General features: G+C 37.1%; 2 protein-coding genes and 1 pseudogene across 2 annotated transcripts; all 3 read right to left on the reverse strand.

The window, feature by feature from the left end:
* Positions 1-20,342, reverse strand: part of LOC149876627 (uncharacterized) — a 96,309-nt pseudogene that overhangs the window by 14,585 nt on the left and 61,382 nt on the right.
* LOC149876629 (uncharacterized) lies at positions 15,352-16,945 on the reverse strand. Its single transcript, XM_090075201.1, has one exon. It carries the CDS (start codon positions 16,716-16,718, stop codon positions 15,699-15,701), a length of 1,020 nt encoding a protein of 339 aa, XP_089931327.1. The 5' UTR covers positions 16,719-16,945; the 3' UTR covers positions 15,352-15,698.
* On the reverse strand, positions 16,784-18,334 carry LOC149876630 (uncharacterized). The gene is made up of 3 exons (XM_090075246.1): positions 18,186-18,334; positions 16,842-17,616; positions 16,784-16,792 (listed from the first exon to the last, which is right to left on the reverse strand). The coding sequence occupies exons 2-3, from the start codon at positions 17,607-17,609 to the stop codon at positions 16,784-16,786; spliced, it is 777 nt and encodes a 258-aa protein (XP_089931372.1). The 5' UTR covers positions 17,610-17,616; positions 18,186-18,334.

Raw genomic sequence — 20,342 nt, forward strand, 5'->3', positions numbered from 1 at the left:
TCTGTTTTTGAGCGCTTTCGGCGGAAGCGTTCTGGTCTACGGATTTTCTTTCGCCTTGGTCAGCGAAATGCGGTTTAGAATTTGAGGCGCCTTTGGGGTATGGCCCAAGGGTGGCTTCTTTCTGGTTTATGAAACTTCTTTCTTTTTCGATAATAGAAGGAGTTTTAGGAATAGCACTTTTATTTTGGCTAGACATTTTTGTTTGATTTTTATCTTTGTTTATCTTTTTCTGTTATGGAGAAAGTTTTAGCTAAGGTAGCTAGAGAAAAGTTCTAGACTTTTGTCAAAAGAAATCAAGGTAAAAACTCTGCGAACGAATTTGGCTTTGATAAAAGTTTGATATACAGCTAAAGCTGTATACCTTAAGAATCTCTTTTAGAGATAAGTTAACAAAAAGTTTCTGTAGCAAAGGCTTCGCTGCAGAAAAGATTCGCTTTTTCTATTTCGCCTTTGCGGAGGAGAAAAAAAGTTTTGGAGTAAGAAAATTGAGTCTCTTACGCGGTGTCTCTTCTAGTCTTCACACCTACTTGAATACCATAAGAAAAAACCACCGAAGTAAAACAAACTAATTTTTTAAGCCACAAGATAAATTTATTTAAAACACTTTACAAAAAAAATTTAAAAATCACTCTAAGATACTACACTTGATCTTATTATTATTATTATTTTTTTATCTCCTTTTACGTCACATCAGCCATGGGCAGCTGTGGACGGTATAATGTACATATTTACCATTTCGTGATAAATTATTTACATTCGTATATATTTTTTATATGACTTTTCGCTATATAGTTTTTTTTTTTTTTTTTTTTTTTTTACATTTTATACATATTTACATTTTAATTATTACGGCTATTATTTGTAAAGGGTTTTGTTGTCCTGTATTGTTGTGCATTTGTAATGTTTTTGATGTTTTCGTCACAAATTCTAATAGCAGTTTTGTATGTGTTTTGGTTATTGTTTTCTGTCTTTATTTCTGTTCTTAGTCTCTTTATTAGTAGCGTGTTAAAGTGAAGTGAAGCGTTTAGTATTTTGTTTTCAAACATCAGAGTGTTCCGTATGTGTTGTACTGTTTCGTAGAAAATGTCTATGCATGTGTCGCCTATACTTCTGTCTTGTGCGGTTGAGATACCCATAAGGAAAATTTTTAGGGTATTGCTGTATCTGTCGTTTGGATAGATGATGTTTAGTATTTTTATGATTTGTATGCATATTTTCTGTGTGTCGGGGCAGTAGTAGAACCAGTGTTGTAATGTTTCCGTTTCATTTTTGTCGCATCGTTTGCATGTTTTGTCTATGCTTTTGTTCCATTTGTGCATGATGTTAAGTGATGGGAGTTTTCTGTGTATGTATTTGTATTGTATTTCATTTGCTTTGTTGTATGAGTTTCTGTCTTGCAGTTTTTGAAATTTTCTGTCCCAGTCTCGTTTTGTTATGGGCGTTTGTCCGGGTGGCAGTTTTCTGTTCCATTGTATATGTCTGTTAGGAGGTGTCATTTCTGCTGTCAATATTCTGTGGTATATTTGTTTGTTCGTTATCTGTGTCAGTTTTCTGTCTTTGTTTTCTATGTGAGTGGAGGGGATGTATTTGTGATATGTGTAATTTGCCGTTTCCGTTTTCAGTTTGTGTATCCATGTGGTCGGTATCCGGTTTGTTAACTCTGCTAATGTTTTGTGCGGTATTTCCAGTTGGTCTGCTGTGAGTAGTCCTGGTGTCGATATATTACATAGGTCTGCGATAATTTGTATGTCTTGTGTTTTCGTGTGTTTTGTGGGTCTCGGTATGGGGGGAACGGGTTTTCTGTAGTGGGTTTTGTTGGCAGTAGGGGGTTGTATTATATCGGTTGGTTTAGTATCGCTTCTAATGTGTTGTCTTGTATTTTTATGTCTTTGGTGAAAGTCTCCCAGTTGTGTATTAGGTCTCTGTAGGATTTGTCTTGCGTTTCGGTATCTGTTTAAAAAATATATGGCTGTGTCTGTCCATGGCATATGTGTATTTTGAGTAAGTATTTTGATAGTCCATTTTGTTTGTAGTGTTTGTGCTTTTGTGGTTATATCTATTACGTTTTGTCCTCCGTTGCGTATTGTCTGATGTAGCTGTGTTTTGTTTATTCTTGTCTTGGCGTCGTTCCATATGAGTTCGTAAATTGGTTTCATGGTCTTGTCTATCTGTTTTTTGTTTGGTAACGGTAGTATTTGTACAGTGTGCCATAGTTTGCTGAGTATTAAGGTGTTCACTACTGTGATTTTCCCCTTAATACTGAGGTTGTGTCTTTTCCAGTTTTGTATTTGTTTTTTTGAATTTGTGTGTGCATCTGTTCCAGTTTTTTGTTATATCCTCTGTTCCGTTATTGGGGAAAGTCAGGCATAGTGTTCGTATTTTGTTTTCGGTCCAGTCAAAGCCAAGCGGTCCCGTTTTTTCGTTTTTGTTCCGTCCTATCCACAGTCCTTGGCATTTGTCTCTGTTCAGTTTCTGTCCGGTTGCAGTTTCGAATTTGTTTAGGGTTTTGTCTAAGTTCTGTAGGGATTTCAGTTTTGTGATGTAGAACAGTGTGTCGTCCGTGTAAGCTGTTACTTTTGTTTCGTGGTGGTTTGTCTTTATTCTTTTTATGTGTTTGTTTTGCGTTATGTTTTGTAGTAGTATGTCTGCTTGTAGAATGTACAGCGTCATGGATAGAGGGCATCCTTGTCTTACCCCTCTTGTCGGGTAGAACGGTCTCGATATATGTCCGTTTGTTTTTATTTTCGTGGATATGTTTGTGTATAGCGTTTTTATGTTTTGTATAGTCTTTGGTCCGTAGTTGAATTTCGTCAGTGTTTTTAGTATGTATGTCCAGGTAACTCGGTCGAATGCTTTTATTTGGTCTATTGATATTGTTGCCGTGTTTTTCATGTTGTCTGTGTTTGCGATCTTAATGATGTCTCTTGTGTATAGTAAGTTCATGTGTATTTGTCTGTGTGGGATGCATGCGGTTTGGTATGTACTGATGATGTGTGGTAGTGTGTGTTTTATTCTGTTCGTGATTGTCCTTGTAATGATTTTGCAGTCGATGTTCAGTAGTGATATAGGTCGCCAGTTGGTTATGTCAGTTCTGTCTCCTTTTTTGTATATGCATGTTATTATGGCTTCTCTTTGTGATTGGGTTAAGTATGATTGGTTCAGTATTGCGTTTTTCATTTTTGTAAAGTGTTTTGTCAACAGCGGCCAGAATTTTTTATAAAATTCCGCTGTTAGTTCTTCTGTTCCCGGTGTCTTTTCGTTTTTCATGTTTTTAGTGCTGATGTGATGTCTTGTTCTGTGTAGTCTTCGTCGCATAATTGTCGTTGCGTTTCCGTGAGTCTGGGGGTTTTCGTTTCGGTTAGTATTTCTGTCTGTGCCTGTGTGTTCAGTTCTTCTTTTGTGTATAGTGTTTCGTAAAAGTCTGTATTGACGTTTAGTATCTGTTCTGGATCCTGCTGTAGTTGTCCTTGTTTGTCTCTCAGTTTCGTGATTTCATGATGTGCCTGTCTTTGTTTTTCCAGGTTACAGAAGAAGTTTGTCGGGCGTTCACCGTCTCTGTTCCGTATTTGTTTTGTCCGTATCCGTGCTGCTTCTTCTTTTCGTCTCTGAATTTGTTCGAGTTTTTGTCTAATGTTCGTGCTTATGATGTTGTTTAATTGTTTGCGTTCCTCCTTCCTCAGTGTGTCTTAGTTTTCTCGTCAGTCTAAATTCTTGTGCTCTGTTCTGTTTGTGTCTTTTGTGGGCGTATTCCAGGGTTATTTTTTTGATCAGTTGTATTGTGTTTTCCCACCATTCGGGTATTTGTCTGGTGTCAGGGTGTTTTTCTGTTTGTATGGTTCTGTTACGGTCCATTCTAGAACTTTCTAGATTCAACAGAACATTCGAGAATCTTCCATAGAACCCTCTAGATATATAATAACGTTCCAGAATGTTCTGTATCTTTCTAGGAACTTTCTATTTTACTATAAAAATTAAGTTTGTGATATTATTGTATTGTATTGGTATTACTGAATCAAAAATAAAAGCTTTACTGAAATCGAACTTTTCTTTGGATCTGTTAAGAAACATAACAGGTTCTTTGTTTTGTTATGAGGTTTATATATGTCTGGTCTTTCAGTAGGGTGTTATTTAGTATCCAGTAACCCCTTCCTCTCGGTTGGGACTGTACGTTCATGGTGATCGTCGGGGCGTTATAGTGGTCTGATAGTGTGGTGGGTTGATGTTCTGCTTTTGTGATGTATCGTCTTAGGGTCTTTCTAATACATATTCTGTCTATTCTTGCTCTTGTCTTTGTCTGGTTGTGATAGTGTGTGTATTTTTGTTCGTTGGGGTGGAGTGTGCGGTAAATGTCCTCTACGTCTAAAGTGTATATAAGATCTTGTAGTGCGTGTTGTGAATGGCATCTGTATTTTTGTAAGGATGGTGAATGTCTGTCTTTGTCTGATAGTGTCACGTTAAAGTCACCCGCCAGGATGTAGTGTCTGTCTCGAAATCTGGGTGTGCATAGTAATTTTGTTAGGTTTTCCCAGAAGTCTTTTCGTTTGTATTGGTGTTGTGTAGTGTTCCCTGACGGTGCGTATACGTTTATAATAGTAAAGTTGAGTTTGTCAATTTGTATGTCTATGATTTGATATTTTCCTTCTTCGTTATTTATGATATTTGTCGGTTTGATTGTAGGGTTTTTTATGTGAATGAGTGTTCCGTCTGTGTTTCGTTTTCCGGAGCTGAAGAGTATGGTGCCTGTGCATAACGTAGCTGTTTGTCTATATAAGTCAGGCGTAATGTGTGTTTCTTGTATCAGAGTTATGTTTTATTTTGAAAGCTGCAGCTTTCAAAATAAAACATTTTATTTTGAAAGCTTTTGTTATGCAGAATCTCCATCCTCCTCAGGAGACTCCGCATACCTGCAGCGTTTATCGTCTTTAATGTTATAGTCATTTTCATTTAGTTTTTGTGTGTTCTAAACGTGCGTTGGGTTAGTTTTCTGGTCTGTTGGGTTTTCGTTTTGTTTTTATGTCGTTTTGTTTTGTTCCTTTTGTCGGGGTCGTCACACTTTATCTTTTGGATGGTTTTTGTTGGGTGTCTGTTTTTGTGTCCTTCACCGTAGTCTCTGTTTCCATTGGTGTAGGAGTCGGTTGTTTTTCCTCGGAAGTACATGTGGTGGATTCTGTAGTCAATTGTTATTGTTGGGGGGATTTTTTCGATGTCGACTGTTGGTGTGATATGTACGAGTCTTCTCCCGTCACGTATAAGTCTGTTGTTATTATAAAAGCCGTCACTAATATTTACAATCTTACCGAAAGGGCTCAGTGCTTCTGCTATTTCTTCGTTGAGTGTTGAGGCGTCCGTTTTGATTGTTATCAAGAGTATCGGGTTTCTTCTCGCTTTTGTGGGCGCCTTTTGTGGATCTCCCGGGAAGTGGAGGCCTTTAAGGAGGAGGTTTTGAATCTGTTTTTTGCTCTTTATTTCTATCGCGTATTCGCCTTTGCCTTTACACTGGATGAAAGTTATACTTCCCGTCCCAGTCTCTTTTTGTATAGTTGACATTATTTCTGTCACTTTTTTTACTATCCCGGCCGTTGTTTGGTCAGGGGTGAATGTTATTGTATGGAATATACGTTGGTGTATTTTCTCTTTTTTTGCTTTAATTCCGCTCGCTCCGGATAACAGCTCTTGGGGTGTACTATTTGTCTGCGGGCGTTTTAGTGCCTCCGCGAAAGAAAGAGTGGGTCTGCTTAACATTTTTTCGGTGTTTTCCGCTGCAGGATTCGGGTCCGTATAATGTTTTGTTATACGGTCTGCAGAATGTGGTATATTTAAAATGGCGCTGCTGGAGCTAGTCTCAGTGGCGCTGTTTTCAGGATTGTGTTTATTTAGATTCTCTGCCTTTGAGTTTGACATTTTTGATATTTTACTCTCCTTTTATTTTTGCTTGAAGATGATTTTTTTGAAACTATTTTGAGAAAACAAAGTTTGTGCAGCTGTGTAGCTACTCTAAGATTTTTGTCAAAGGAAATCTTAAAAAAACACTGCGAAATAATTTCGGCTTAATTGTTTGAGCTGATATACAGTAGACACACTGTATACTTTTCAGAAATGTCTCTTAGGCTAAGAGACAGGGAAAAGGAAAACGTTCTGTAACAAAGGCTTCGCTACAGAAAGAGTTTTGCTTTTTAGTTTTTCGCCTCTACGGAGGAGAAAAAAAACGCTTTTGAGTAAAGAAGTGAATCTCTAACGCAGGGTGTCTTTTGTGTCTTAAATGCGGATTGAATAGCATAAAATAGCCAACGACGTAAAATAACTAAAATGAAAAAACTTTACAAAAAATACTAAAATCAATAAACGATACTACACTTGAGGTATTCAGTATTTATTTCCTCCTCCGGCGAATGCCTTGCAGAGGTGTCCGAAAATATGTTACAATCGATATTATTTACAAATAATGGTCCACTGTTCCATGACCGGACACTAATAGGACTTCACAAGACTGAAAAAGCGCAGGACTAAATCACGAAACAAAACACACGGACGCCGATGTACGTTGCCTTATGGCTTAGGACATAAAAAACATAAAATATCGAAAAAACGAAATAATCGAAAAATCGAGGGAGACCCTAAAAACACTGAAATACGAAAAAAACGAAGAAAAAAAACGAAAAAAACGAAAAGTTTTTTTAATTCAATTAGTATCTGGGTATTTCTTTTAGCTCAGATAGATGTTCAAATTCGTGTCTAAATTTAGTTTGAGATCTGCATCCCAGATACTTTGAGACTCTATGAGAAAGTCGTCCAGTGTGTTATTTTGTTCGCGAATTCTTTTTCTTCAAAAATAATATTTTTTAGCCCGCACTGAAATTCCATGAGTAATTTCAGTCAGGTAAAAGTCGAACGGTCATGGAACAACCTCATTGTATTACAATATATCGTATAAATAAGTTCGTTTAAAATTCTTTTTCCAAGCTTAAAGTAATTTACCTTCTCTGCGTGTGAGAATAAGAAAAATTTAAAGGTGTTTTCGAAGGCAGACAGCGGAGTATAGATTTTGTTTAGAATGGATATGGCGTATTTTATGAGGGGTCTCTTGTATAGCTTAGGTTGTAGTTTATCGTTCTATTTTTAATGCACGCCGTTTGATTCTCATGTATTATTTTAGGTAAGATTTCGACAAATCTCTTAGCTATTATTTTTGTCAAGATTTTGTAGTCGACATTTGTTAGTGATATCAGGCGCCAGTTGTTTATATCTTTTTTGTTTCCTTTTTTATAAATACAGGAGATAATCGCTTCCTTTTGGGTCGCGGTCATCTCCTTGGTTTAGAGTGTTTGTCAGTTCGTCACTGACCATATTTTTAAAGGATTTGTAAAACTCAACAGTTAGCCCGTTAGAGCCAGGAGATTTGTTGTTACTCATCTTTGAGATCGTCTTTTTAACTTCGTTGACTGATATCGTTTTTGTTAATATGTTATTTTCTTCGGGCGACACTTGCTTAACGTCTGCGTTTTGAAATAGATGGCCTTGCGCTTTTTTATCGTTCGCTTTCTTCTTGTACAGTTTTTCGTAGAATTTTCTAAATTTTTCGGTAATACTCTCGGTGTCCTTTTTTAGTGTCCCGTTTGGGGAGTCAATCTCAATGATGAGTCGCTTAGAGAGTTTTAGTTTTTCAAGATCAAAAAATAATTTTGAGTACCGTTTGCCTTCAAGACGCCATTGTATTCGCGCTCTTATCGCCGCTCCTTTTGCTTTTTCAAGTTCTATTTGTTCAAGTTTGTGTTTCAGTTCGCCATATAAAATTCTCATGTTGTTGTAGAGGTGCATTTTTTTTGCCGCGTTTTTAAGAAGTTTTTTAAGCTTGTATTCCTTTTTGTTTTTTATTTGGTTTTGTTTTTTACTATAGTGTATTGATGCGTTTTTTAATTTTTTCTTTAGCTTTTTCCCACCAGTCTTTGATATTCGTGAAAGCATGCTTTTGCTGCTCCCACTCTTTCAAGACTAATTCTACGAGGCTTTTGCATTCCTCATTGTTTAGGATGGATCTGTTTAAGATCCACATGCCTCTTCCTATTTTTAAAATGTTTGATGTTATTTCCAATACTTGTGCTTTATAATGGTCGGTCAGAATTGTTGGTTCGAGAAAAGTGTTGATATTTTGTCTTTGGTGTTTGCTGACGTAAAAACGGTCTATTCTCGAGTGGGATACACCGTTCGTGGCTGCAAAAGTATACTCTCTCTTTTGTGGGTTAAAGGGTTTAAGAAATTTAAAAGGTTTTTTAAAGTATTGTTAGAGGGACATGGACTTCTGTATACCTCAGGGTATCTATCAATTTCTCACAAGGTGGAATTAAAATCGCCGCCCATCACTACGGTGACGTTGGCTAAGTTTTTGGATTGCATTTCCGATTTAAGGTTTTTGAAGAGTTTAATTCTAGCGTTCTGCGCTTCTATGGTTGATCCGGATGCCGCATAGAGACTGATGATTACATATATTTGTTGATTTAGATTTAACGCTACATAATTATAGTTTCCGTTAGCGTCGCTGCCTTGAAAAAGAGTCTGAATGTTGTTTTGGCGACAGAGGATCGCGATGCCTCGTGTTCTCACCCAGGTGAGTCTCCTGAAGTAGATAGAAGTCGCGCCCCTCATTCCATAAATAGCTTAGCAAAGTTTTTATTTTATTTTTATCTTTTAGTCCTTGGACATTGGATGTGAAAAAGGTTATTTTTTCCATTTTTAAAAGAGTCATGCACACCGTCCTTGATCAGGCCAAACCCTCCTACAGAGAAGTCTTACGCGCCCGCAAATCCAAATAAAAATATCTAATAGATAAGCATAAAAACTAAAAAATAAAAGTGTTAAAGTTTTTCGATGAGGTCGTCGTCGGATCACACTTTATTGTAATCACACTTTATTGTAATCAGGAATCCAAAATCTTCTCCTCTTTTAAAAGTAACTGCTCGATCGCAATCAGAGATTTCTACTTGGGTTTGGGAAAGGGCGCTCGCGTCTGGTTATGTTTTTAACACGGCGAACCATCGCCCTTCCCGGTGGTAAGTGAAGCGCTCGATTTTGGCCCTCCCAATCCTTACTGATATTCTTTCGCTAATCTCTTTCGCTTTTTCGGATATGTATAAAGGGTCGGAAGATCACGGTGGATCCATACGGATTCGGAATTCAACAACTCTTTCCTGGACTTTCTCAGCAACTTTGCTAGCTTTAGCAGCATATGATGCCATTTTTCAGTCGTGAGTTTTTTCTTTTTTTTTTTTATAACTCCCCTTCCCGAAACCCCAAAATGCACGAAATGCGATTGGCAAGTATTTGATGCATTTTTTTTTTTTTTTGGATATATTTACAATATATAAGTATTTACAGTTTTAAGCGTGTTTTATATACATAAATATTATTTACAAGGTTATTTTTACAAAGGTTTTCTCTTTTTCATAATAAATATTTCCGTCTGATGGTGGAGTGGAAAATAGTTTGTTTTTTTCTTCTTTTTCTTTTTTTTTTTTTTCTTTTTTTTTTGTTTTACAAGAAGCATAAAGAGAAAGAAGAGGTAAGGAAAAGATAGAAAAGTAGCCAGGAATAAGACATGGTGTTTGAGATGTTATATAGTTTTTAGAGAATAAAAAGAGGTATAGATAAAGAATTATGATATGATTTCTCATATCATATCAGTATAAGTTAAATTTAGTATAAGATCATAAGATCAAAAGGATTTATTAAAAGATTTCATGAACGGAGCTGATGATCAAGCTTTTCCGTTTGAGTGAGTTTAAATGTTCACTTTTAATTTTCCATTTTCAAGATAACAGTTTGTCCATGTGACAGAAAAGATCACGAAAGATGTTTAAAGTGTTCCTTTCAGCGTGATGATTATATTTTACTATGATTATATCTTTAATTTTTTTTTTAATCTTTTGGATAACATTTTATGCATTCACTTTTCTGTTTCTTAGCACCGCGTGGCAGCGTCCGCTCCATATCTCACCCATTATATTCTGAGTGAGCGTCAAAAGCAAACGCGACACCGGGTGCCTCTCAGACAAATGTGCAATGTCAAGTAGAAAAATAGAATTTCCCGGTTCTTTTCTTCTACTCGACACGAAAGATTTACATATGTGCTTGAAATATTCCCAGATGTCGATCGAGGGTGGACAGAAAGTGAAGATATGAATCGCGTCTTCTACGCGCCCGCATGTTTTGCAGTTTTTGTTTTTAAAAGTTTGTTGCCGTGAGTTTCTCGTTAGTAATGTCGCTGTCGGTAGACTGTTGTGTAAGAATCTGTAAAGTACGTTTTGGGTCGTTCTTTGTGCGTGAGAAGTGAAGTTCCTTTTCCAAATTAATGTCAAGGGCAGTTTTGTTTTTGTCACTCCAGTCCAGTAGCGTTCAGCCGTCACAACTGTCGTTTTGTTTTTTGTTATTTCTGTGTATATGGATTTGCAGGTTTTGTTAGTTGTGTCAAATATGGATAGATGTTCGGTCAAGTATTGTATTGTTGTTTTGTAATATTGTGGCGTTTTGTCGTCCCAGTGTTTCGGAAAGTCGTTTTGTCTCAGAAAGGTCCAGTCTGGGTGTTTGTGTGTGAATTTTGTCAAAGAGTTCGCCAGCCAGTATTTATAAAGATAATGGCAGTCATGTGTGTCTCCAGCGCATCTCTGTCTCAGTTGAAACAGAGTCTTTAGGTGGAGCACGAGACATTGGTCTTTCGGTGAGAGTATACCAAGACCTCCGCTTTTGGTAGGGAGGAAAAGAGTGCTTCTTTTAACAGAGTTGTTACCCAGTTAAAGTTTATTGTTTGCGTTAGTCTTGCATAAAAGGTGACTCCCAGTATTTTCAATCCGTTCCCGTTCGCCTAAGTTATGTCCTTTAGTTTAGCATCAGAACTGGGTTCGCAACCGCCCAGAGCCAAACCTCTTGTTTTAAACGCGTTTATAATAGAACCGCTGGCTTTTTGAAAGATACCCACCTTCCAGAAGAAATTTTGAACAGATTGGCTGTTTCTGGCGAAAAGAAGAGAGTCATCGGCATATTGTTGGATTTTTAAAGGCTTGGAAGTGCGAGGCAAAGGATTGCCCTCGATGCCGTCATCCGCTCTGACCAGCAGAGCTAGCGCTTCCGCGACGAAAACGTATAGCAGCAGCGACAGCGGATCTCCCTGCCTGAAACCGCCCTTTGTATGGAAGAAAGGTGATAAGAATCCGCCATTGATGATATATGCTGAGACGTTAGAGTATAGAGTATTTATGAAAGAGATGATGTTTTTGCCTAAGTTGTATTTTTCAAGAATTTTTATAAGAAAGGTGCGATCGACTTTATCAAAAGCCTTTTCTTGGTCGATGGACAAGATGAAGCATGAAGTTTGTTTAAGCTCAGCGTATTCTATTAAATCCCAGACTAGGTGTAAATTTGAAAAGATGTTTCTTCCCGCGATGCCGCACGTTTGGTTTGGCTCTTTGATTTTTCCCATCACTTTTGACAGCCTTAGCGCGAGGGCTTTTGTTATAATCTTATAGTCCGCGCTAAGGAGGGAAATGGGGCGCCAGTTCTTCTGGTCTGTTAAGTCACCTTGTTTCGGAATGAGCGATATGATTGATTTTCTCATGGACGGTGCGGTCTGCTTTTCTGTGAATAAAATATGGTTGGCGAGCTCTTCGAAGTCGTCTTCTAAGTTCTGCCAGAAGGTTTTATAGAACTCGGCCGGGAGACCGTCATAGCCTGGTGACTTTTCGTTTTCAAACCTGTTCAGCGCCTCCTTTAGCTTTTGTTTTGTCAGGCGCTCATTTAGTGGTTGTTTTTCCTCCGCGCTTAGAAATTTGTTGATGTGAGCCAGAACGTAGTTTTGACTGTTTTCGCAGAGTTCTGTTTTCTTGAACAGGTTTTAATAGTAGGTTTTGAGCGAGTGAAGAATGTCACCAGACTCAGTTGTCAATGATCCGTCGCTTTTCCGTATTTCGGAGATGGTCTTCTGTTTTCGCTGCGACTTCTGAAGATTGACAAGAAATTTAGACGGTCTTTCGCCCTCTTCTAGCAGTTTCTGCTTTGTGCGCACGCTTACGCCAGGGAACTGCAAATCAAAAAGCGTTTCTCGCGTGGCGGCTATTTCGTCTGCGTTCGCTAAAACATTTTTTTCTAGATTGGGGAGGTGATGTTGAAGGCGCCTGAATTCGCGTATTTTGGTTTGGCCTGCTCGCGCTGCGATCTTTTGCATTTCCGCCGCTATAAGCGCTTTGAAATCATCCCACCAATACAGAGTGGAGGAGTAGGAGGATTTCTTTGCGCGCAGGTCGCGAATATGATTTTTGATGTTTTGTTGGACTTCCTCGATTTTAATGAGGGAACAATTCAGCTTCCAGTATTCTGGTCCTCTCCTTACCGTTTTAAAATGTAGCGTGGTTGTCATAAAGTCGTGGTCCGAGAAAGTATTTGTCAGTATGTTTGTGCGCGTCGTCATGTCGGCAGTAAATTCTGTCCAGTCTGCATTTGACGTTTTTGTTTGTCCAAGTGTATGCCCGTTTGTCTTTGTGTTTCGCGCGCCATACGTCTGTTAGTTTGTAGCATTTTTTAAAAATTTCCAGTTGTACTGTTCCGGTTGTGTGATAATTTGCGTAGTTAGAGTCTTGTGTGTCTAGCGTAACGTTTTCCACCATATTGAAGTTGCCAGCTAATATGATGGGGAGTCCTGTGTTTTGTGGGAAGTCATGCAGTCCGTCAAAAAAAATCGTAACGGTCGCTTGGGATGTTTGGTGCGTTTACTTTGATGATTTGTATGTCGTGTTTTTCATAACAATTTATGGCACTTAACATTCTACTATGGTTATCCCTTTTTAGTTTGTTTAGTTCAATATTTGGCTTGCAGAGGTTAGCCACCCTAAAACGCGAGCTGCTAGGACCCGAATTCCAGATGGACGCACCCGACCATTCGTCACTCCACTGTTTTGCTGTGGTGGATCCGGAGCCCGTTTCCTGAAGGAGGATAAGATCATAGGAGGAGTTTTGGAGAAACCCGAAAAAGTTGTTGCGTTTTATCGGGTTGTTTAACTCGCGCATATTACATGTTAGAATGTTAACCGCCATAATGGAGAGGACCAGTTACCGTTTTTCGAAAGTTCGTTTAGGAACTCTAGACAAGGAACAAAATTTATGAAATATGATGAAATGTTTAGATGACATTTCAAACAAAGTTTTTGTATAGTAGTCATTTTCATTTTTGTTTTGTTTTTTTTTGGAAAGGCATAACCAAAGCTGATAAAATTTTATAGAAGAAAAAGAAAAGATAAAGTAGATTTAGATCAAGAATTTAAAAAAAATAGTAAAAGGAATAGGGAAAGAAAAGAACTCACTGAGTTTCTTCCATTCATCTTGGAGTGGTGAAATCCTCTTCATCGAAACTCAGGTCAGCATCCTCTTCAACATATGGTTCTGCAGGACTATTTTGTTTTTCGATGTTTGTAATTTTGGACTCTTCCGCAATTTTAAAGTCAATGTCACTATCATTTGCGGCAGGTTGAGGTGAATTTCTTTGTATTGATTTCTTAGGATTTTTCTTTTCCCTTCTTCCTCTTTGCCGATTTCGAGTGAAAGAAGGACGAGAATCATTGGTTTCAATATTTTCAGAGGCCGTTTCTTCAGGTTTAGAAATGACTGGAAAATCGGCTTCCACTTCTTTTGCTGAAACATGTTCATTTTCAGGAGTTGGTACGCTAGAGATTTTTGTATCATTTGGTTTTTCAACTTTTTCCAATGTTGGTCTGTATTCCGGTTGACCTCTATGTTTGTATCGTAGGGTCAGGCCGTCCACGTTTTCGTACCTGGGTAACGGGTTTATATTTGGATTATTCCAATTTGATAAAATTATAACATTACCGGTACAAATTTCCTCGCCCTCCACCTTAACTTTTTGACAGTAAAAGGAGTCAACATTTTCTCTTCCTTTTGCTAGGTGAGTTGCTAAAGCAGATAAAGCGCTCGAGTAGCCGTTTCTAAGCATTCCAATCGGTATGTTTTGTACAAAAATATTAACCTTAGGGATGTATTTCTGTTTGAATTTAAGAGTACATCCCTTGATAACAATGTCACTGGTGAGGAACGTGGTGAGAGCATTACTACTGTGAAGCGCAAATTCAAATTGGTGGTGTGAGAAATGCCTTGTTATTCCCCACACAGAAGAGAGAAGATTTTTTGATTTTAAAGCGGAGATGAAGTCTTGAATGCTGCAATTAAGGTCTCCGTAGCAACATACTAGAACCAATGCATTTTCATTGGAAGAAGCTCTTGTGTTGAAAACTCCTAGAGAAACCTTGTTTAATTTGGGTTGATAAGAAGAAGCATTTGAACCTACAGCGCTTGCGTTTTTGTCCGTTATGACGTTGTTTGTTATCAGGTTTTTGTCTCTAAAACATATGGCCATTCCGTCGGTGTTTTCCTTTCCGGGTGAGAAGTGGATGGTTCCTGGCCACAGTTTTTCGGTTTCTTCGCAGAGGTCTGGGGATATGTGGGTCTTTTGTAGTAGAGTTATGTCGCTGTCTAGGCACCAGATGTTGTTCAGTATCTGTCTACGTCTTTGTCGCCTTCTCATCCCAGCCGTGTTCTTTGTAGTTATTTTTACCGTCATTTTGGATGATTTAGGTTTTGGAGTGTCAACATGTTTATATTCTGTGTGGTTTTCTTTTCGTTTTGTTTAGAGTGTCGGCGTTCTGTTTGCCGTTTGGTGTTGGTGTCGTGTCGCTTTTTCGTTTTGCTGGTTTCTGAGTGTTTTCGTTTGGTGGGTTGTCTATGTCCATAGGTGTGGTGGAGGAAAGTGTGTTTGTTTGTGGTTGTTCATCTGTAGTTAATGTATTCTCCTTCAATATGTTTCTTGGTTTGGTTTCTTTGGTTTCTGTTGAGTCTGGTATGAGTGTTGTGCTTGAGTTGATCTTTTATTTTGCGTTAATAGCAGTTGGAACTTGAGATGGGGTGTTTGTTTTCTCTTTTGGTTGCATGGGTTTTTCTGTCTCGTCTTTTGTGGTGTCGTTTGTGGGTTGTTGTTTTTCAGTTTTCTGTGTTTTTGTTTCTTTTTTTGAGTTGTCTATTCGTTTCGTTGGTTCGTTAGCTTGGGTCATTTCTTCGGTGTCGGAGTCGGTATCCGGTTCTGAGTTTGAAAGTTCGAGATCTTGGAACAGTTTTTCAGTTTCTTGTTGTGCTGGCTTTGTTTGAGTCATCTTTCCTTTGAAATAGAGTTGTTGAAGTCTATAGGTTATCACTAGTGCGGGTGGCATTTTGTGTACTTCGACTGTTGGAGTTATGTGTATAAGTCTTTGGCCGTCCCGTGTGGATTTGCTGTCATTGTAATAGCCGTAGCTGATATTTATAATCTTACCGTACCACAGTGGGCCAGAATCCCATATTTTTGGAAAAAAGTCATAACTTTTTTTCCTTTCATCCATAGGCCTCAAAATTTCGTATATAAAGTAATTGGATGATTATAATTTGAATGAGCATGATGATTTTTTGTGGTTGCCATGGCAACCCCAGTTGCATAGCAACAGATATTTATGCTTAGTTCTAAAGGGTTATTTTTAAAGCCATTTGTTTCTAAACTTAGTATGCAAATTAACTTGATGATTATAATATGATTGAGCATAACTATTTGTTTTAATTCATAGTCACACTTTCATATAGGTACACGCATTTCCAAAATTATAAAGGTACATAAGACACATTTATAAACTAATATCATCTGTAGATGATCTCAATAAGTCAATAACTCCAGCTGGTAAGTTTTTCGTTTTGGTGTGACTTCCTGCTGTCTTTCTCAGAGATGCAATAAATGGATCAGATGTACACAATAGTCGATTTAACAAATCTTGGTTAGTTTTCACACGAGATGTTTTTCTTGTAAAATGTTCACGATAGTTTTGAAAGTCTTTATTGCGTGCTTCTTGAGCTTCTTCAGAATACATACCAATGGGTAATGCTAAAGTTTTAATAATTTCAGAACCATGGATTAAAATTTTGTGGAGAGATTGGGGCATATAGTACCAAGGATAATGATGAACATAAAGTCGAGCTGTTTTTAAACAGAAAGCCTCAAATTTATCAGTGTCGATGTCTAAACCACATGAAATTGTTGTCAATATAACATGCAAATTTAGAATCAGTTCAACATCAATATTTAAAATTTCTGCGAACTTTTCCGCATTTTGAAATGCTCTTCGAGCCGTATTTCCATCATTTGATGTTCCACTACCACCAGATTTTGGAACATCAACTATCAAGCCCATTTCATCTTTAAATCTATTTTGAATTTGTTGTTTCAAAGCCTTTACTTTGAATTTATCTTCTACTGTTTTTGCCTGCCACTTTTTCAAAGTCATTTTATATCCAATATGTAATAAACATTCAAAAAAACGTATCCAAGCATGTAAGGATGATAAACCAAATGAATAACTGCCTGTTATACCCTTTTTCAAAACCATTTTTTCAATATCATTCATTCCTTTGGGACTTGCCCCACATATAGTACAGCATTGACTAGAATTTGTAACATCTGAGAGAGCAGTATGAACTTTTCCATCAATCATAGTAATTTGTATTATATGATGTATTTTGATTTTTTTATTATTTATATCAACTTCAGTATCTTGCAAATTTGAAATCTCAAGCCTAATGAGATCCTCTTCTGATTTAGAAACTGCTGTCGTTTCTTTTTCAAATTTAAAACGCAGAGGTCTACAGTACATTGTTGATGATGGTCGTGGATTTCGCCAAGCTGGGTACCGTTTTCCATTTTTAAAGCCACACAAGTCTAATGGCACTAGGCATGTAATAAAAAGTGCTTGCTCATTGTTTAAATTTCTTGTTACCGTTCCTTGCGATATTTGTTTATATATGGACTGTCCTGTGGCACCATCAAAGCCTATTTTGTATCTCAGAGAAAGTCTATCTGGAGTGCCTTCAGTGCAAAGGACATCATATTGTGCCTTGCATATTCTTTTTGCTGTATGATCCACCAAAGCTTGCAGTTTTATTTCAGCTGAAAAGTCTGAGACAGTTATATCTGCAGGATAGCATAACAGCTTTGCATCACGGACATCATTATATGGAGGATATATATCAACTCCCTTTTCAACTGCTTGATTTCGAATAATTTGGTAGGAAGCTTTTGTCAATCTAGCATCTAAAAGAAGACAAAGAGCTTCATCTTTAGACATTCTACCATCTTTTTTTGAGGTTTTTTCAATTGGATTTTCTTTTCTACGTTTAATTTCTGAAGCAAATTGTAAAGCAGAAGCAGAATACATTTCAGTTAAGTGACTAATTTTATGTTTTTTGGTTTTAGTAGAGTAGTCATCAAAGTTTGCCTTAATTGGTCTTCCAATAGGTATTGGTGTTACATTTAAATCTTCAGGAACATGGCTTTGAAGCCATTTTTTATTCTTTTCTTCAAATCGAGCCATGCTGCTATATGACTTGCGCCACTTATCTCGTAGATGCGTTATTATTGTTCCTAATTGCTGCTTGTTGCAATGCAAATTCATAGCATCAATAAGTTTGTCCACAATACCAGAATCAGATATTTGTAAATTATTAGGCTTATGCATGATGAATGCATAGATATCAAAGTATTTCATTTTCAGCCTACAAATACAAAAAATATATTCTTGATTAGACATTTGGACAACCAGACATGAAACAAGCTCCAAATATTTATATGTTCATTTTAATGTGATAAAAAAAGATGTTTTGCTAAAAAATCGCGATGATTGGAGCCTGGGAACACAAAAAATACCAGAATGTTGGCCCCCCCTGCCCCAAAGATGAAGCTTGTAAAAATCATGTATAGAGACGCAGCTGACATCCGCCGACAATAGGTAAAATATATATCGATAATGTACATATTGGGCAAGATATTTCAAGTCTCAAATTTCTGGAGCACCCTGGAGCGCAAAAGTATTTTGTTATTTAAATGAAATTTTCACTAAAAAAAGTACTTTAAATACGCCATCATTAGAAACCAGTTTATTTGATATAGCTTACTTGCAAAATAACTTTGGAATAGCTCATTTCATAGATAATACTTAGTTTTATTTAATTGTGCAATAAAAAATGAAGTTTTAAAAATTAATAACAATTTTATGCTTATTAGTAACACGAAAAATATTATTAAATAAAAAAAAAAAAAAAAAAAATTTAAAAAAAAAAAAAACCTTTTTTATTATCAGCTTGAAATGCAAACGGCATAAGAGCTGTACAGAAATATATACATTTTATAAAAGCCAGATGTTTAAGCTTTAAAATGGTATATAACAATGTCATTTTTGAGAATATTTTTTTTATACTTTTTTCCACCACCTGGCCCACTGTGCGTACGGTTGGATGGCTAGTGCTATCTCTTCATTCAGTGTCGAGGCATCTGTTTTAATTGTCATGAGTAGCGTGTTGTTGCGTCTTGGTTTCACCGGGGCTTTTTGGATGTCTCCCGGGAAGTGGAGGTTTTTCATTTGGATTTTTTTGACAAGTTCTTTAGTTTTCATCTCTATAGTTTATTGTTTTTTATAATAAAAGGGGCGGACTGTTTAGAGTTTTCGGGAAATCGTTTTTTGTAAATAAGCGCCATTGCGGGTGTTTGCTATTCGCTAGGCCGGATAAAGACATAGCCAAAAGGTACTTTTGGAAAAAGACACTCTCGTGTGGTGGCTCTGTTTCTTGTATTTGCAGGAGGTGTTTTGTCTTGAGTGATAAGCACTGTTGAGTCACATCGAGTATACCGAGCCCTCCTTTCGACGCGGGCAGGTTTAAGATTTTTCGTCTCACTGGCTCCGCGTAGTCGCTTTGCCAGAGGTATACAGATATTTGTTTACGTATATACAGATATTTGTTTACGTATATTGCTTTGCATCGAAGCGAGACGTTTCTATATTTAAAAGATTTTAGTTTATTTTTAAGTTTTTCGACGGCTTTTTGCCAATTCGCAGCAGCAGTTACGTCTAGGTCCGTATAGAAGTTTGTACCTAATATTTTGATTCCGCTTTGATTGCACCAGTTTATGACTTGATTATTTTGTTTTAAAGTGTTTTCATAAGTGGTGTAATCAAAGCCGCCGAGCGTGAGTCCTTTGGTTTTTGATTTGTTGACATTGGAGCCCGTGGCTTGTTCAAAATTGTTTAAAATCTTAAAAAGTTCGCTTATTGATTCGAGGCTTCTGACAAATATTGCTGTGTCATCAGCATATTGCATTACTTTAAGTTTGTTTTTGGTGCCGGGAATGGGGATTCCGTCGGTGTTTTTGTTTTATTTAATTTCGAGTGATAGGGATTCTACAGCTATGCAGTAAAGCATGAGCGAGATCGGGTCTCCTTGTGTGACACCTCGCTTTATGTTGAAAGGTTTACCCATATAGCCGTTGTTAATGATTATTGATTGGTTATTTTTCACAGATTGTTTTATAGCTGTTACGAAACTTTCACCGAGGTTAAGCCTTTCCAACGCTCTGAAGAGAAACTTTCGGTCTATTTTGTCGAAAGCCTTTTCCTGGTCTACTGTCAGGAGAAGGCCTTCGACGTTTTTGTTGTTTGTGTACTCTATCACTTCTCTAGTTAAAAATAGATTAGAGAAGATCTGTCTCCCTGGAAAGGAACACGTCTGTGATGGTTCCAGTATTTTGTGGAGGATTTTCGCAAGTCTTAGCGCGAGCGCTTTAGTAAATATTTTATAATCGGTGTACAGCAGAGATATCGGTCACCAGTTTTGTATCATTTTAGGGTCTCCGTTCTTTGGGAGGAGACTGATTAGGGCTGTTCGTTGGGACCATGACAGTTGATTTTTCCTTTCAAACAGATTTTCGTTAGCGAGGGTAGTGAGTTCCTCCCCGTAAACATCCCAGTATTCTTGATAGAACTCAACTGGGATACCGTCTATCCCTGGTGTTATTCCTTTGGCGAGGGAGTTCGCGGCGTTGCGCAGTTCTTTGCTGCTAAATTTTATATTTAAAAACGCGTTTTCATCGTCTTTCAAAATTTTTGTTATTTTATTTAGAAAATAACAGGGTTCCTACAGAGCCTGTTTTCCTGCTTTTTTCCTGTTTTTTCCATTTTGGCCTGATTTCCTGTTTTTTTCCTGTTTTTAAGGCAATAGCCTGTTTTTTTTTAAAAGTTTGACAACTTTTATATGTAAAGTGATATGTTTTATGGATTTAGGAGGCAATCAAGATAAAAAGTTTTTCAAACAAAATTTACTAATTTTGTTTTAGGTATAATATCAGCTATTACTTAACATAGTTTTAAAATCTATTTTTTTTTGAAATAGAATATTAAACCATGTAAATGTTATAAATTGAATTTTTGAATACCTTTGGTTTATTTTGT

The sequence above is a fragment of the Hydra viridissima genome, unplaced genomic scaffold (assembly GCF_058129835.1).
Source record: "Hydra viridissima isolate aposymbiotic clone 2 unplaced genomic scaffold, HvirCarnegie_v1 scaffold_19, whole genome shotgun sequence".
Taxonomy (NCBI): Eukaryota; Metazoa; Cnidaria; class Hydrozoa; order Anthoathecata; family Hydridae; genus Hydra; species Hydra viridissima.

Excerpts from the sequence above, each read along its gene's own strand:
- LOC149876629 (XM_090075201.1), bottom strand. The coding sequence starts at position 16,718 with ATGTACTGTAGACCTCTGCGTTTTAAATTTGAAAAAGAAACGACAGCA.
- LOC149876630 (XM_090075246.1), bottom strand. The coding sequence starts at position 17,609 with ATGAAATACTTTGATATCTATGCATTCATCATGCATAAGCCTAATAAT.